Source organism: Triticum urartu, chromosome 3 (assembly GCF_003073215.2).
Source record: "Triticum urartu cultivar G1812 chromosome 3, Tu2.1, whole genome shotgun sequence".
Taxonomy (NCBI): Eukaryota; Viridiplantae; Streptophyta; class Magnoliopsida; order Poales; family Poaceae; genus Triticum; species Triticum urartu.
Genome location: NC_053024.1, coordinates 21,409,850 through 21,427,062, shown reverse-complemented (window position 1 = coordinate 21,427,062; position 17,213 = coordinate 21,409,850). Strand labels below are relative to the sequence as shown.

The following is a 17,213-nucleotide window of genomic DNA, read 5'->3' as shown; positions in this document are numbered from 1 at the left end:
ACTTGATGTCTGGATCCACACAAAAGTGGCGCCTCCTTGGAGGCTGCAAGGGGCAGATCGCTGTGCTCCCGTTGATGACCACAATCAATTAGTAGTATTAACTAAGCCTGTCCGGCGGCAACGACATAAACAAACAAATTAATTACTTTGACAGATGAAAAAGCAAGTTACTACTAGTAGTAGTGCTACTTACTTTGATTGTGGGTCATCGACTCAGGTGACAATGCCGACTGATTAACAAGTGGTCTGAACGGTACGCACGGACTTAACACTGAACAGCCGGTCTTACAAGCTAGGGCCCAGCGGCAGCTAAGGCTAGGACATGTGCTAAATGTGTTTGTGTGTTCGCCCAGTGGCAAGGACAAAGGACGATGGTCTTGCTCACTTCACTTGCTCCACGACGAAAACCTACATCTATATTTTAGTCTTTGCAAGCCACGTGCTGCGTTCTAAATCTTTTGTTGCTTGCCGGATCTACCCATTGAACATACGTCCATAAGGTTTAAGTCTTAAACTTGACAGTGATACCCACATTTTTATGGATTTAATTCAGATTTCCAGACGATATTCGTTTAATGGAAAGAGCCGGAGGATAAAGAGGAAGAGGAAGCAACCAAAAAGCCGGGTATCGGATCAGTAAAAATCATTAGTACCGGTGATCGCGTTTCTTCTGTCAAGAGCAATTCAACGACCATCCATGGTTGCGTCATGGACTATTGCACTATCCATGGTTTGTTGAAGGACATCCAATAGGAGAACTCCAAGTGACACAATAAGTTCATCATTGGCGCCCGCATCGCCATGCAGCCCCCGAGACGAAAGAAATTTCTTGCAAGATTCAACAACACTCCTCATCCCTATCCTCATGCCATCGATGATCGAGTCCGCCAGCTTGAGATATATGCTACTCCTTCCGTCCGAAATTTTTTGTCCCAAACTTGTTTCTCAAATGAATGTATCTAGCACTAACTTGGTGCTAGATACATCCATTTGAGGGACAAGTTTTTCCGGACGGAGGGAGTACGATTCACTAATTCATCATGAGCTCTTATGTGATCGCATCGAGGAGATGGAGAAGAAGATCGCCGTGGACACTTAAACTGCCCTTGCTACTACTTTTAAGCTCATAGCAAGATGCAGCCAGTCTTGCTTGAACCAAAAGAGAGGTGGCGTTGCCTTATTCATTTATTTATTTATTTATTTGTGCTACAAACAAAATGATGAATATGTGGAATCTTATAGAGCAAGAGGAATGTCACCTCTCTTTTTTTCTTCAGTTTCCTTAGTTGAGCTAAACTAGTTGTGTGGATGGTCATCCGATGTGAATTTCATCTTTGTAATTTGTAACATAAGTAATTGCCAAGAATGAGGGAGAACCATTTGATACATCGCCATAAACAATCAACAATGTAAGTATGTTCCTCTAATACGTGTACCGCCTGTCCAAAAGTAGTGACCATAAGATCACCAAATCTTCGCTTTTATGAAAGAAAATAATATATGGCGCATTGAACGTGTTATCTCCAACCGTTTCTGAATTTGAAGAGATAAATGGTGAACTTTTTCAAGGTCGCGCGACCTTGCCGAGCAAGATGCAGTGAGTCTTGCTTTTGAAAATATGCAACCACCATGAGGAAGACATAAAGCTTTCTTCATTATTCAAAATCCACTTCAAGGCACTATAACATGGAGCGAGAATCACATGCTTCGAGTGAGAACCACTTCAAATTTCCCCATGTATCTTTCTTGGTGAAGGCACTAGTTTAGGCCGCCTGTCGTCAGTTCATTGTTCACGGAATATAATGCTGTGCCTATTGCATGTGCACGAGGCTAACATAAACCTACCTCTATTGATTTTAGTTGCTGCAAGCACGTGCTGCGACCCAGAGGCGGAGGAAATTAGTGATGCTTTTCTGTCTATATCCCTAATCCTACATATGTACTACTCCCTGCATTACATAATATAATGTGTCCGTGCTTCCCGAGGTCCAACTTTGACCATAAATTTAACCAACGAGACCAACTGCGGCGGAAGAAAAAATTATATAATTGAAAAATTCTTTCAAATACGAATTCACTGATATAATTTTTGCTCCTGCCGCAATCGGTCTTGGTAGTTAAATTTACGGTCAAAGTTGAAGCACGTGGATAGAGGATGCACTACATTGTGAAATGGAGGGAGTACTACCTATGGACTATATCACTACTAGAGATATGAGTTTTAGCCACCAAGGTGATCGGTTGCTAAAAGTACAAAATTGGTCGCTGGTGGTCTACTGGTACCAACACTACTTGGCCGCTTCGCGGTGGCTATAGTCTAGTCGCTATAGATATTGAGCGACCAACATTGAGAACCCTGGTCACTAAATGTCATACCAATAGCTACCAACCAAATCTGGTGACTAATGGCATCTAGCGACCAAGGGAGACTTGGTGACTAATGATATCTAGAGACCATGGACGACTTGGTTGCTAAAAATGTACAACCACCATGTACATGGTTAGTGGCTAGAGATATCAAGTGACCAGCCAAGGCTTGGTGACTAAAAGAATGTAGAGACCAGCTACATGTTGGAGACTAGACATCTTTTGTAACCAAAAAATTGTAAACCTTGGTAACTACAGGCATGAGAAAGCAACTATATCATAGGTACAATATATTGTCACACGCTGACATTAACAGTATGCAAGAAATCTCAGAATTTTAGACATTTGACAATAAGAAGTTCATAATCAACATTTGTACACTTAAGATCCAAACATTACATGCTAATCTGAATTTTGTTTCGCAAGTAGGAAATACCACTCTAGCATTTGCAAAGTACAGTACCATCTTTAGTACTGATCTGAACATATGATCCAATCAGTAAACCCCAATATGATCCAAACATTACATTTAGCATTTGTACACTGAATTTTCTTTAGATCCAACATAGTCTACTAGATGTGCAAGAAATGCAGAGGCAATAGTTTTCTCTTCTCGGTCTTTAGCTCGAGTATTGCTTTCCGCTGCTCCTCCAAGGTCATCTCCTATATAATGGTGGCCAGAGCACATGTTATCTCATTAACAACATCAGACATGAGAAACATCAGAAAGACTGCAAGCATGCCAACAAACTAAGCTGGAGAAACCAAATTGCCAGTCACTTGATCAGCTTTGCCATAGCTCAGAAGCTCAACAACATCGACAGGAAGAAAAACTACACACATACACAGGAAAGTGCGCCACCTACCTACTTTTAATTTCTACTATCAGTCTCAGTTATGAAAGCTCATTTGTGGATGATAACAGGCATAGAAATATGTAGCTATTTTCTTCAGGTTACAACGCCACCATTTCTGCAGCCAAAGTTTCATCTAGTGGCACAACCCTAAAAATATCAGCCAAATCGTCAGAGATGGCACCACTGAAGATCATTCGTTAGATATTTTCTGCTATCTACTCGTATTTGTTTCACTTTCCTACTGGACTCAAGTCTTAATCCAGTCAATCTAAAGGTTAACACATACACTGATCACTTGGGTAGAATCTGTTTGTTTCTACCCGCAAAAAGAAAGTATCCATTTTAACGCTAGACATAATGGTGTGGTGTCTCTAAACCACAATACCATCATGTCAGCAGCCAAAGTTTCACCACAAAAATCTACAATCAGCCACGACCGAGAACACAAGAAATCTATAAAGGATCCTCGAAAATCATCAACTTGCTGTTAGCTACTGGTTTTCCACCAAATCTATAATTGCTTTGTGTATGTCAGTAGAAAAATGAAAAGGATGGTAGACAAAGGCAACTAACCAACATAAAATGAAGGTAGCACTGATCATGAATACCTAGACCCTCCATCCGACACCAGAGAGCCTGTGATTCACAAATTTGGGCCATCAAGATTAAGATCATGAAGAAATTTGCCAAATCACATAGTGTTTTGATTGTTTGAAGTAGAGGCAAACTGATCATACCATTTCCATCAGAAGAAGAAGTTGGAGTAGGTCTATATCCTGGCCTCAAATGACTGTTGAAAATGTATACATGTATTACTAGCTATACATTGGAATTTGTAAGTCCATATATTCATGATGAGTATCTTCATTTTCCGTTACAGAATTATTAGCAAGAACTATCGTGATTAGAAGATCTTGATACCAAGTACACTGTTATATCTAAGCAAGCTGCAGGTGTAGGAGGCATCATCTAAAGTACCAGAGCATGGGAAAAATAACATTACCTTGCAAATGATCTTGGAAAACTTGACATCCTTTGTACAGTGTTAGACATCAGCAAACCTGTGTCAGAAATTGGAATGCTTTAACAAAAGCAATATGCTACATATATTTTCAGTGAATAAAAATGACAAAATAAGTTGAGATTGATGTGTTGCATACCTATTCCGTCAGATGGCATTGGCCGCTCAGTTGTGAAACCTAGCCCTGTTGCAGTAGTGCCGTCCATAGGAGGTGAAATGCCAACCAAGTTAGACACGACACTTTGTAGCCAATCAGTCTTCTTCTGTTGAGCTTCAAGTTGAGATTGTTGAGCCTCAATTTGAGTTTGTTGTGTAGCAACAATCTCCTTTGTAGAGGCCAATTCTTCCACTACATGCTGAGTTGAGCTTGATGCGCTTGAGTAAGCCCTTCTATTTGGTTTTGGTCCATGACCCCGACCTCTGATGTAACCATATGCCTTACCAAGCACATGCTCGCAAATCTGTTGCTCTGTTAAAGGTACTTCACCCTCCTCTATGGGTTCCTTTTGCTTCTGCAACATTTCTTCCTGCATTAATAATACAAGAAATGAAAGGCATTTACATTCTTAATTGCAGCAACATAATGATGTATTTAAAAGTACCCAAATTCACTATTAGTATAATGCAACACTAACAACTTTGAACCTATAATACCTAAATCAGAGCACCTTGATCATGTTCCTTCTCTGCCAGGCAATTGAAATCATATATTCCCGGTCCGGCCATCAAGCCCAACAGCCTGTGGAGGAGAATCGGGCACCGGTTTTGGATGGGCAACATGTTTTTAGATGAGTTACCTCTTGGGTTGCACGATAAGTGCCTCTTTTTCTCTCTGGTGATTTACAATCCATCCCAGTATTATCATAATACCAGTAGATTCTATTGTTGTAATATGCTGTCACCTATCTGGCATCCTGGTCTCTTTCTTTCTGACACAAAATATTGCAGTCCAGGGGATGTGAAAGATGTTATATCTATTTATTTTTTACGGGAAGATGTTATATCTGTTGGCGCAGCTTCGATCTTGACGACGCAGCACGCCCGGGAACAACGAGGACGAAGCGGCCGAAATACGTCCGGAAGCTAATTTGTTTAGAAGCAAAACACACGACGGCCTACAGCTAAAACTAGCTCGAAATTTGCGACATGCACACACGCCAGATTGATCTTTTTTTCCCCTCCGCCACGGCTTCCCTGTAGCTTTTCTCCTTTATATAGCTGATTACAAAGACTCCACGACTCATACACACTGGTACTTCTAGGACCAAACGGCCTAAAACTCAAACACGTATATGAATGAAACTCTAAACTGACGTACATATGTTTGGAGTATCTAACAATATATATCTACTCAAGGATTAAACAGGCAAGTATTTCTACCCTACTATTGCTCATTTAATTGTTTTCATGTTCGTAGAATTAGGAAACAGTTCCATTAATTTTTTCAGTATGCTGTTTGCAGAAAATTATGCAAAGAAAGGCATAGCTCAGCTGACAGAAATATTTACACCTGGAACTTCTTTATGGTTTGAGTTGAATGACCTTTTTGAATTTCTTTATGGTTTGAGTTTTAGAAAATGTGACCAGCATAAGTTAAACAGAAATACTAAGTATTTTACTTTGCTGAGTCAGGGAGATTTCATGCACATCTCCCTAATAATAGTGCATCATCTACTATAGGTCATGAGAAAACAGGGCACTTCAAAGTTTGTACCTATGTCATGCACATGGTGAAACAGTTTCAAGCACGGTTAAAGCTCTAGCTATTATTTTTTGTCTGTTTTAGTGGTCATTTCTCCCATTTCTTGCTCTCTAGTTCTCATTTGTATCTAAGTATTCTCATTGCTTAATCTCTCTCAACAGGAATTAATTTGTTACATGGTACTTACATGTTTATTCCTGGCATCTTCTGATGCCCATCCCTTCTTATCACTAGAGTAACACTCCTTGTATAGTCTGATATCGCCACAATTCTGATAATACAAGATTCAAAGTCAAAAGACATGAATATAAGATAGCTACAAGTTTCGATATTCTGCTTTCACAACAATTGTGACACAAGATAAAGATAAGTAATAGTGACTTACTAATTCATGTTGAACCGCTACAAATGACTTTGTTCCCTTCTTGTGAACATAAGGTAGGTTTGAGCGGTTAGCCTTCCCAATTGTGGACCGTTTCTGCATATGGTAGTATTTTGTAAACAAATAAGGCATGGTTGAGTGATAAAGATAGATGCAAAACTGTTGACATCCATTCAAAGACTACCATACCTTAAATTCTTCTGTTTCAAAATGATCACAGAGCCAAATCCAGTCTCCAACTCTATTATCAATAAGGGGAGGATATGGATTGCTTCTAGCATCATCACCAGATTTTACATAATGTTCATAACACTTGTGACGGAAACTTTTGTAGCTTGAAGAGAATAGCAGATCCACACAGCCTTTGATATGATCTTGGGTGAAATCAAGATCAAACTTAAGCTACGAAGAAAGAACTCAAAGTTAAAACTACACATATTCTAAGTTCGAAAGTTTGATAATCTTACATACCTTTAGAAGTTCATACAACGGCTCCTTATCATCCTCAGTAAGACTATGCCACCCGGCACGTTGGATAGGTGCATGGTACCGTGTAAGAAGTCCAATCTCTCTGGAAAGTAGTTCATTATTTTCTCCAATAGGTCTTCTCTCTTCGGAGATGGTCAAGTTTAGTGGATGACCTGCCCTTTTGATCAAACGCTCCAAGCCCTTTCCCTTATTTATCCCACGCACCTTCCTGGATTTTGATGCTGAGGTACTCCCAGAATGTTGACCTTGAGATTGTGGGGCATTCCTTGGTGGGCGAACTGTTCGTCCAGGTCCCATCTGCCATAGAATTAAAAGAATGGAACAATACCCAGATTGTTTATATTAGAAAGATAGGGAAATCAGATTTGCTACGTCAACAGAAACAAACCACGAGTTACATAGTAATTAGATATGTTGTGGCAACAGAAATAAATCATAAGTATCAATAGTAATCCGAAATAACCTGAAACAGGATACATATAGTCTGATATACACTGAAACATGACACCATTATTCTAATATAACCTGAAACGGGACACATGTAGTCTAACATAACCTGAAATAGGAGACATGTAACCCGATACAACACATATTATTCTACTACTCTGGTTCCTCTTCAAAATTATCCTGAGAGACATGGCTCTCCTTCAAAGATGCCAACTCTTTTGGATCAGTAACAATTTCTGGTGCAACATCATGTCGACACGAGACATTGCCTTCAAAAGTTTCATCGATGGAAACATTGGTAGCTTCCTCCTCTTGAAATGCAATATCTTCGCTAGCATCATCTTCATTGACTTGATTCCAAACCTCTGGATCGAAAAGATGGCGATGCGGAGCCTTCTGCACAACTAGCCAATCTCCCTTCAATTTTGTATCACGTACATAGAAGACTTGGCTCACTTGACTAGCCAGTACAAAGGAGTCATCTTGGTACCACTTGCTTCCTATATTAACACTAACAAAGTCGTCATCGATCCTCACAGGCTTGTTACTCTCTAAATCATACCATTCACACTCAAATAAAGCAACCATGTCGATCATTGGGGTAATCCACGACATATATATTTTTAAGAATACCATAATATGTGATATTTTGCCCCTTATGTTGGCCCTCTGTGCACACACCACTATTCTGACTTTTACGACCATCTTCACGCTCCTTTGTCAAGAATCTAACACCACCAACAATGCATCCTGAGAATTTGTGTACTCTCTTATGCGGTCCAATTGCCAATGCATACAAACAGTCAGACACTAGGGATGCTCCTTGGTTGCGCAGATTGATCACCTAAATTCCACAAGTAATGCAAGTTAACTCATGGAAGCCATTGCCTGGATTGGTGTAGCATGATTGGCGAAGCCATTGCAAGTTAACTCAAGTAATAGCATGGACTTACTCTTTGGCGCAGCCATGAACCAAACTGTTCACGTTGCCTATTTTCAATATTATCCGCACCTTCAGCCAGTAGGGCATCCTCATGCTCACTAGAAAGAAATGTCGAGGGATGAGTTTCTAACTAGTTGAGGATGTATAATTATAACTTAAAGTTTATAACATGTATACTTACTATAGGTATTCTTGTAGTTCCTCACAATTATTTAGCACATACCAAGACAGAGAATCATACTGATCTTGTGTTAACATAAGGTCATCCCTATGGCCAAAAGCACGGAAACTAGTTGAGAATACCGAGAAACGATCAAGTGGTTGTCTCTCCCCATCAAAATTCCGCTCTTGTCTATTGAACCTTGTCTCAATTCCATGTAGATACATGGAGCAGAATGTTGAGCACTCCTTCATAACATAAGCTTCAGCAATTGAACCCTCTGGGTGTGCCCTATTGCTCACCATGCCTTTCAAAGTACCAAGGAACCTGCAGCCCAAATTTTCTTACTACAACACATTTCTACACACTAATAGAACTGTAGAAGGGTGGAAGGACTAATGTGATGAAAAACACGCTACCTTTCAATGAAGAACATCCATCTGTATTGTACAGGACCTCCAAGTCTTGCTTGCTGTGGTAGATGCACTGCTAAGTGCACGCTAATATCAAAGAATGCAGGTGGGAGAATCATTTCTAGTTTGCACAATACAATTACTATTTGTTGTTCCAACTTATCCAAGATATCCAGCTTCAATGTCTTGGAGCATAATTGGCAGAAAAAACTACCAAGCTGCAGAAGTGCATCACAGATATCTTTGTGCAGAAATCCTCGCATTCCAATCGGGAGTATTCTCTGAAGAAGAATATGGTAGTCGTGTGTCTTCAGCCCAGTTATTTTCCCATCTTTACTTATACCTTTTGATATATTTGCAGCAAATCCATCTGGGAAGCAAATAGATTCTAGGAATTGCAGAAACTCAAGTTTCTCATCTCTGGTTAATGTATACCATGCATGATGCTTTTCTATGCTACTTCCCGTATCATTCAAGTGTAGATCTGCTCTGATATTCATGTCTTCTAAGTCCTTGCGGGCCTTAAGTGTGTCCTTGGACTTGCCATCTATGTTTAATAAAGTCACAAATAAGCTCTCACAAATGTTCTTTTCAATGTGCATGACATCAAGATTGTGTGGCAATTTCAGATCCTTCCAATATGGTAGCTCAAACAAGATGCTCATCTTTGTGAAATTTTTCCCTGGCATGTCCTTTGAAGATGCCTTCCTTTTCTTATTTCCAGGATGTTTTCCGTATTTGAAGCCCTGGAGATGATCTAACTTCTGCAGCAATTCAAAAATGCCTTTCCCGGATAGTTGTTTTGGTGGCAACGCTTTCTCATTCTTACCATTGAAGGCCTTACTTTTGCGCCACCTATGGCGAATAGGCAAGTACCTCCTATGACCTAAGAAACCAATTTTGCTTCGAAGTGGTTGCGAATAGGTTCCATCTAGGCAAACAGGGCATGCCTTGTAGCCCATTGTAGAATACCCAAATACTGAAGCTAGTGCTGGAAGGTCGTGAATAGTCCATAGCAATACTGCACGCATATTGAAAGTACCTCCTTCAACAGCGTCGAAAGTAACAACTCTTGGATTAAATAATTGCTTTAGTTCTTCTACCAGTGGCCTCAAATACACATCAATGTCCCTTCCTGGTGACTTCTTCCCAGGGATCAATAATGTCATGAGCAGGAAGGGCTCTTTCATGCTTCTCCATGGAGGCAAGTTATACACAACTACAATGACAGGCCACACACTATATGAGCTACTCATAATTCCAAATGGATTGAAACCATCGGTGCCAACCCCGAGCCGCAAATGGCGAGGGTCTTCATCCAGCCAGGGATATTTCTTATCCATATGTTTCCAAGCATCGCCATCCAGAGGACCCCTCAACACATTTGGTTCGACAACTCTCTTATCCCTATGATAACGCAAATCTGACGCTATTTCCTTGTTCATGAACAGCCGTTGTAATCTAGGGATTAAGGGAAAGTAGCGCAACACTTTCTGAGGTACTCGCTTCCCCTTGCCCTTTTGTGTCTTCCACCTCGATTCCTTGCAAACTGGGCACTCGTCCTTGTCCTCATGCTCCTTCCAGAATAGAACACAATCATTTTTGCAAGCATCAATACTTTCATAACCTAGCCCTAGATCTCTCAGCATCTTCTTTGCTTCGTATTACGTGGCTGGAAGCGAGTTACCGGCTGGCAAAGCCTCCTTCTGAAGCTTGAGTAACATGTCAAAAGATTTTTTGCTCCAATGGTTAAGATCTTTGAGGCGTACCAGCTTTAAAACAAAGGATAGCACCGAGTGACCTTTGCAGCCCGGGTACAGCTCACGTTGTGCACTTCTGAGCAAGCCGTCAAATCTGGTTGATGACTCATTGGGCTCCGGAATGCTACCTCCAGCAGGATTATGGTTATCTTGCTCGTCAACCCCAAACGTGGCTCTATGGATATCTCCTAGCAGATCTTGGACCATATCAAATCCATCAAAATCATCAACATCTTCCTCATCTTCAAGTGACTCATCAACTTGGTCTTCATCATTGCTAACTTGTTCTCCATGGAATACCCATTTTGTGTACGAAGTTTGTATACCATACAATAACAAATGGGTTCGAACTTGACTAACACTCTGCTGACTTATATTCATACAAGTTTCACAAGGGCAACGCATCTTATCATTGCCGTTGTTATGTTGACAAGCAAAATCAATGAATGCATTCACCCCTGAAACGTAATCGCTTGAAAACCTATCAGGCAACCTCATCCAACTCTTATCCATACTCTATCTTTTCCTGCACAAGCACTCTACAAGTGAACCAAAATAGTACTAGAAATGTAAAATATAACAACATAACCACATTACCTACAATATACAAGGAACTGTATAATGTTGTACTAGAATATAATATCACAGCAGCAACAGTCCAAGGAACTGTATAATGTTGTACTAGAATTGTATACAAGGACAGTCTTCAAACATTCTACTGCAACATTATACAAAGACAGCCTTCATAGAACAGTATATCCTTGGAAAACATTATACTACAAGTCCTAATGCTATAAACATTATATTCAAATCACAAAACCGAACTCTACATCATAGGCCAAGCCAGTTTTCAAATTACAAAGTAAATGCTACATGTATATTTTACTTCCACATTTCCACAAACACTTGAAGTGCATGATTTAGCCATCAAGTACTCCAAGCAAATTAATGGAGAGACACTGGGAAGGAGGCAAGGACAAAGGGGAGATCATTCTTACGGGTTGAAGCCTGTGAGAGCGAGATCTTGCGAGCTTGGGCGTCTCCTTCAGAGCTGGTTGGGGAAGAAGGAACCCTAGGTGCCTATTGCAGCAGCCTAGGTACGTTGACCACGCGGCGGGCGCCTGTCTGCTATCGCGGCCGCTCCTGCGTCCCCTCCCCCACGCAGCCGCGCTGCCACCACCGCCGCAAGGGACACGACCGCCGCTGCCGCAAGGAACGCGCCCTCCGCCTTCCGCCGCCCCCTCCGCCGGAAGGAACGGGCCCTCCGCCTTCTGCCGCCCCCTCCGCAAGGACCCGCCGTGGCCGTCGGCCGCCGCCAGGGACGATTTGATTTGGGGATTTGGGGCGAGTCGCCTTGCCGTCGGCCGCCGCCAGGAAAGAGCTCTGCCTCGCCTCTGTTTTCTTCGAGCGTGGGGATGGATGGATGCCCTGGAGCGGAGCCGATTGGCTTTTTTTCAATTTCCTCCCTGGTTGCTATAAGTACTCACATGATTGAATAGTACCCATTCGTGACAGCTGACTATAGTAACCGAGTTTGTACTAAACTGATTGCAATTAGTATATCTATAGGCATCAAAATGCTTGGTAACAATAGGTGTGGTCGCTAATACTACATTTTCTTGTAGTGTATGTTGGATGTTGTTTTCGTACACATAGTACTACTACTATAGTGCAAGCTTATCATCAACAAGTAGATCCATACAAAAGTGGTGCCTCCTTGGAGGCCGCAAGGGGCAGATCGCGGTGCTCCAAATGATGGCGAGAATCAATCATTAACTATGAACAAAAAAAGTAATTACTTCTTTTTTTGAGACAATGGGTACGGGCTTGGCACCGAAGAGCCCAGCGGTCTTCATCACGTACGAGTGCCAGTAGTACGAGGGCCCATGCCATGTGCTCAATGTGCTCATCACGAGGACGATCCTCGCGACGAAACAAACAGTCCGCCGAACGCGCATGCACCGTCACCGTGGGTCCCCCAGACGGACGGACTTCTTTTCCCCACGTGATGGCCACCGCCGCGGCGACCGCCCGGCGTTCCCGCCCCCCACGCCACCGAGCGCTCCGCCGCTCCTCGACGGCATCAACAGCCTCCCTGCCCCGCTGCGTGTGGGCCCCACCGCCGCATGCAGCCACGCCCCGAGCGTCGCGACACCCGGCAGTTCCGTGCCCAGCTGGCACTCGACACACAGCCGGATCGGCTGACGTGTGGGCCCGCTCCCGTGCACTGCTCCGCCACCTCCAGCTTCTCCTCTCCGTCACGGAGGAGCAGTGGGGATAACCGCGACGGCACCGGCGTGCCACTGACGACGCGGCCCCACGTTGTCAGTGGTCACTGCGCCAACCACTCTGTAAGCCTATATAGAAAGCGGCCGGCAGCTCCTCCCCGGCCGGCCTCCCGCGAATCTCGATCGCTCGTCAGCGTCGTCCGAGCCACCGCTTCCCAGCGCTGCCGGCCATGGACGGCTCCATCTCCTCCGCCACATCCTCCTCATCCCCTCTCCGCTTCGCCCAGAAGCCTCCCAGCCCGAGGCCCCTCCTCAACCCCACCCCTCGAGCCACCCACGCCGGCGCCGGCCGCCAGAGAGCCACCCGCCTCCGCGCCATCTCGCCGTCGCCGTCCCAATCCCCTCCGACCCCGCAGCAGCAGCAGCAGCAGCCGATGGAGGCGTTCGGCTTCGACGCCCTCAAGGAGACCTTCTCGGTGGACCTGGCGGCGGCCGAGGCGCGCCCGCTCAACGTGCCGCTCGCCGCGCCCTTCACCATCGCCTCCTCGCGCCTCGACGCCGTCTCCAACGTCGCCGTGCGGGTCGAGCTCTCCAGCGGCGCCGTCGGCTGGGGCGAGGCCCCCGTGCTCCCCTCCGTCACCGCCGAGGACCAGCCCGCCGCGCTCGCCGCCGTCGGACGCGCCTGCGCCGCGCTCGTGGCCGCACGGAGCGCGCCCCTCGGCGCCGTGCTCCAGGACGTCGCCGATGCGCTCCCCGGACACGCCTTCGCATCGGTGAGACATCCACCACACCTGTTTGTCTTCATACTCTTGGCAAGCAATTTTGGTTCAGTTTTCGGTACAATTTTGGAATTTGACAGTTTGAGGAATTCTGCTCCACAAGACAGACTTCAGAGTTTAGAAGTTAGTTCTTTTAGAGGATGTTGATGGAAGGATGGGGAATTGGTTTTGGGGTGCTAGGCCTTGATGTAGATGGAGATCGCCTTTTATGGCTCTGGAGCGATTGAGGATGTTGACCACTGGCTCATGCCCAAAATGAATGATAACTGCATAGAGAAATTTTACCCTAAATAAATAGTCCCTCTGTAAACAAATATAAGAGCGTTTAGATCACTACGGAGGGAGTAGTAATTAAGGGACTCTCAACAAAAGCAAGGAGTAACAAAGAAATACATCCAAAATCAGACAAGTCCTACCTTCAAGGGAAAGTTGGTTCTCAGTTCTTAGATTCTGATCCTTTTAGCCCAGATACAACTGCTTTAATTTCTTCTCTTGGAAATTAGTCAGATATATTATCTGGTTCTCAGTATTTCTCCCACTGATACCAAAAGTGTTTTTTTTTCAATAAAGATACCAAAATTGTTTGGACAAGAGAATCTTCCTCTGATGTGTATTTGCTTGTTCTTTTCTCCAACAAAGGCCAGAGCAGGAGTGGAGATGGCAGTGATTGACGCGGTAGCTAACAGCATCCGCATACCCTTGTGGAGATTATTTGGGGGAGCATCAAACACCGTGACAACAGACATCACAGTATGGTTATCGAAGTATCCTCTGCAGTGGGTTGAGCATGCTTATGTTTGCTTAATCAAAATTGCTAAGTTCATCTCTTTCTGAATTTAGATTCCAATTGTGACCCCAAATGAAGCTGCTCAATTGGCTGCAAAATATCGAGGACAAGGGTTTCAAACTCTGAAGCTCAAAGTAGGGAAAAACTTGAACTCGGACATAGAAGTTCTGAAGGCTATACGGCTAGTCCATCCGGACTGCTCATTTATCTTGGATGCAAATGAAGGGTACACAGCAAACCAAGCAATTGAAGTTCTTGACAGACTGAACGGTTTGTACTCTCACTATGTTCAATCTTTTCACTATTTAATATCTCAGTCAGTGTGATGTTGTATGGTGTTTTTAGTACTATAACTTATTTATTTCATTGGTTTCAGAAATGGGAGTGACTCCTGTACTCTTTGAGCAACCAGTTCATAGAGATGACTGGGAAGGTCTCCGTGATGTTAGCATTGCTGCTATGGAGAAATACAGAGTTGCTGTTGCTGCTGATGAAAGCTGTCGTGGTTTACATGATGCTCAGAAAATTATACATGGAAATCTTGCTCATGTTATTAACATCAAACTGGCAAAGTTGGGGGTTCTTGGAGCCCTCGAAGTAATTGATGCTGCAAGAAAAGCTGGTATTGCACTTATGATCGGTGGTATGGTCGAGACTAGGATTGCCATGGGCTTTGCTGGTCATCTGGCCGCTGGGCTTGGTTGTTTCAGGTTGGTTAATTGTGAAAATTCCCTGCAAAAAGTATTACTCCCTCAGTTCCATAATAAGTGTCGTGATTTTAGTTCAAAATTGAAATGATGGCATGGAGTTCAAACTAGAAATGATGGCTGTCAGACCAGGTGCTTAAATGGTTCTTCTTCCTTTGTGGTTGCAGTTTTATTGACCTGGACACACCTCTTTTATTGTCTGAAGATCCAGTGTACGGTGGCTATGAAGGTATTCTTAGAAAAAATCATGTACATATGCAATTTCCTTTTGTAAATGTGTTACTTTATTCATGTATACTACAGTTATAATTTCAGCTTGTTTTCATGTAATGGCACAGATGTTTCAGTCCATATTGTGAAAAATATGCTGTTACCTGTCAGTTGTTTATTGCTACTATGTATTATTAAGCTGGCATTCCAATGCTTATGTGCTGACATCTCAAAGCAAAATATAGCTCTATTCATGTTTGTTCAAAATCTATTTGTTCTGTTCTTCGCAAGCTATGCTATGGATCTTCAGAGTAATAAATCAATAAAATCAGATTATTTACTCTGCTCTCTGGCCTGTACTTACTGTCTTACTCGACTTCTATTATCAGCTTCTGGACCTGTCTACAAGTTTAAGAATGCTCGAGGCCATGGCGGTTTCCTTCATTTGGACAACAACAATGGATGGGTATGTCATAGCTAACTCAGTAACCGAAATTCCTGAATATATGTTTTGTACTTCTCAACATTCAAAATACTGTGGTCACTTAAAAATATAGCCAGTTGCATACATTGTCTAGAGATGCAGTAAACTTAATTACTTAAATTTGCCTGTCAGATACCTTTACATGGCCTCCCACCTAGTATTACAGATGATCTGGCAACAGGGACTTTGTCCTTCAAAATGAAAATATGCATAAGAGTTGCCGATTGAAAGTAAGGTGTTCTTTAATCTTATTATTGGTACTACGTCTAAACACGCATACGTGTGATTTTTTTTTTCAGAAATGAAGATGGTTAACGCCCGCCTTATCCTCCTGGAGGAACTTTATAAAGCATATCAGCTCATTCAGTATAGAGTGTAGAAGTTATCACACCCGACGACAATCATGTGGAACTGAAATGTAACACAATCAATTGTAAGCCATATATAGCGGTAAAGCTCCTGTTTATGTACTGCTGTAAGTCCTGTGAGGCCTATGATATTTGATCAGGCTGTAGATAGATACGTTCAGAAGGCCAGCTCGGCTGGCATTGTTGCTGTAGTGTAGTACAAGCAGTAACTGTTCCCTCAGTGTTCTCCTTTGTATTTTTCTGGAATAAATGAGACTGCCCTTCTTTGAGCTAGCAAAGTTTACTGTGCATTTCCATGTTTCTGAGGCGTCTATCGTCGAATTCTGCGGCATTTGTGCATCAGTGAAAGAGAAGATTTTGTGGACGAGGCTACGAGCATCTCGTTTTGAAGGGTGGGAGGGGATTAGCTCTTGCTAAAGATCAGACCTCTCTTTTGCTAAATTGAAGATTGTGTGATTTCTATAAATGAAATCGAAGAGGATGGCCTCTCTTTTGCTAAAAAAAACTCTTGGTGAAGAAAAATCATGTCCAAATTTGCTTGACAGCATTGTTGTCAGTATCAGAGGCTACGAGCGTCTCGTTTCGATGCGTGAGAGGTGATTTGCTTAGAGGAAACTGTTTTTTGATAAAAGGCATTTCATTTAATTGAGATATCGAGGTGATATAGTCGCACCAAAAGAACACCCGGCCTCTGCATAATCAGATGCACACAGCCAATAAATCCAAGGTCCGAAAAGCAACAAAAAAAGAAAGAGCGCTAAAAAGAAACATAAATCCAGCCTATGACGTGGCCGATCCTATCCGAAGATCACACCGCCATCCATGGAGGTAGAAAGCCTCCCTGGCCGAACGCTACAGCCGCATAGACGCCATCATAAAAAGGTCTCTGTCCTCCAGCCTGAGCCATCGCGTACATATATGAATAAGCTGCATAGGAGATGAAACACATTTATTATTAAAAACCACATCATTCCTGGTAAGTCACAATGCCCAGTATAAGGCAGCTACCCCCACAAGAATGTGTGCAGAAAATTGTTTTTGAATTCCCCTCAACCAGTTGCCAAACATATTACGTGCACTTCGTGGGGTATAGATTTGAAGCAATGTGA

At 43.0% G+C, this 17,213-nt stretch overlaps 2 protein-coding genes and 1 long non-coding RNA gene across 4 annotated transcripts; 1 reads left to right on the top strand and 2 right to left on the bottom strand.

Moving 5' to 3' along the window:
* Positions 1-3,511: 3,511 nt before the first annotated feature.
* On the bottom strand, positions 3,512-4,287 carry LOC125547733. Its single transcript, XR_007300741.1, has 3 exons — positions 4,228-4,287; positions 3,962-4,014; positions 3,512-3,860 (listed from the first exon to the last, which is right to left on the bottom strand). It is a non-coding gene; the product is annotated as an uncharacterized LOC125547733 (long non-coding RNA).
* A 20-nt stretch (positions 4,288-4,307) lies between these two features.
* Positions 4,308-6,830, bottom strand: LOC125546531. The gene is made up of 4 exons (XM_048710761.1): positions 6,333-6,830; positions 6,135-6,218; positions 4,385-4,772; positions 4,308-4,324 (listed from the first exon to the last, which is right to left on the bottom strand). The coding sequence occupies exons 1-4, from the start codon at positions 6,459-6,461 to the stop codon at positions 4,308-4,310; spliced, it is 618 nt and encodes a 205-aa protein (XP_048566718.1). The 5' UTR covers positions 6,462-6,830.
* A 6,081-nt stretch (positions 6,831-12,911) lies between these two features.
* On the top strand, positions 12,912-16,382 carry LOC125542472 (L-Ala-D/L-amino acid epimerase-like). 2 transcript variants are annotated; one of them, XM_048705518.1, is made up of 7 exons: positions 12,915-13,542; positions 14,188-14,298; positions 14,389-14,605; positions 14,712-15,045; positions 15,210-15,271; positions 15,642-15,718; positions 16,036-16,382. In XM_048705518.1, the coding sequence occupies exons 1-7, from the start codon at positions 13,000-13,002 to the stop codon at positions 16,039-16,041; spliced, it is 1,350 nt and encodes a 449-aa protein (XP_048561475.1). In that variant the 5' UTR covers positions 12,915-12,999; the 3' UTR covers positions 16,042-16,382. The 2 variants fall into 2 exon arrangements, with proteins under 2 accessions (XP_048561473.1, XP_048561475.1); XM_048705516.1 differs by lacking the exon at positions 16,036-16,382 and having other exon boundaries at positions 12,912-13,542; positions 15,642-16,011.
* The last annotated feature ends 831 nt before the right edge of the window (positions 16,383-17,213 follow it).

Bases quoted from the DNA above. Each gene is read 5' to 3' on its own strand.
- LOC125546531 (XM_048710761.1), bottom strand. From the start codon at position 6,461: ATGCCTTATTTGTTTACAAAATACTACCATATGCAGAAACGGTCCACA. The intron at 6,219-6,332 runs GTAAGTCACTAT...TTGTATTATCAG, and splicing joins TAGCGGTTCAACATGAATTA to AATTGTGGCGATATCAGACT. The intron at 4,773-6,134 runs GTAAGTACCATG...TTATTAATGCAG, and splicing joins AAGATGCCAGGAATAAACAT to GAAGAAATGTTGCAGAAGCA.
- LOC125542472 (XM_048705516.1), top strand. From the start codon at position 13,000: ATGGACGGCTCCATCTCCTCCGCCACATCCTCCTCATCCCCTCTCCGC. The intron at 13,543-14,187 runs GTGAGACATCCA...TCTCCAACAAAG, and splicing joins CCGGACACGCCTTCGCATCG to GCCAGAGCAGGAGTGGAGAT. The intron at 14,606-14,711 runs GTTTGTACTCTC...CATTGGTTTCAG, and splicing joins AGTTCTTGACAGACTGAACG to AAATGGGAGTGACTCCTGTA.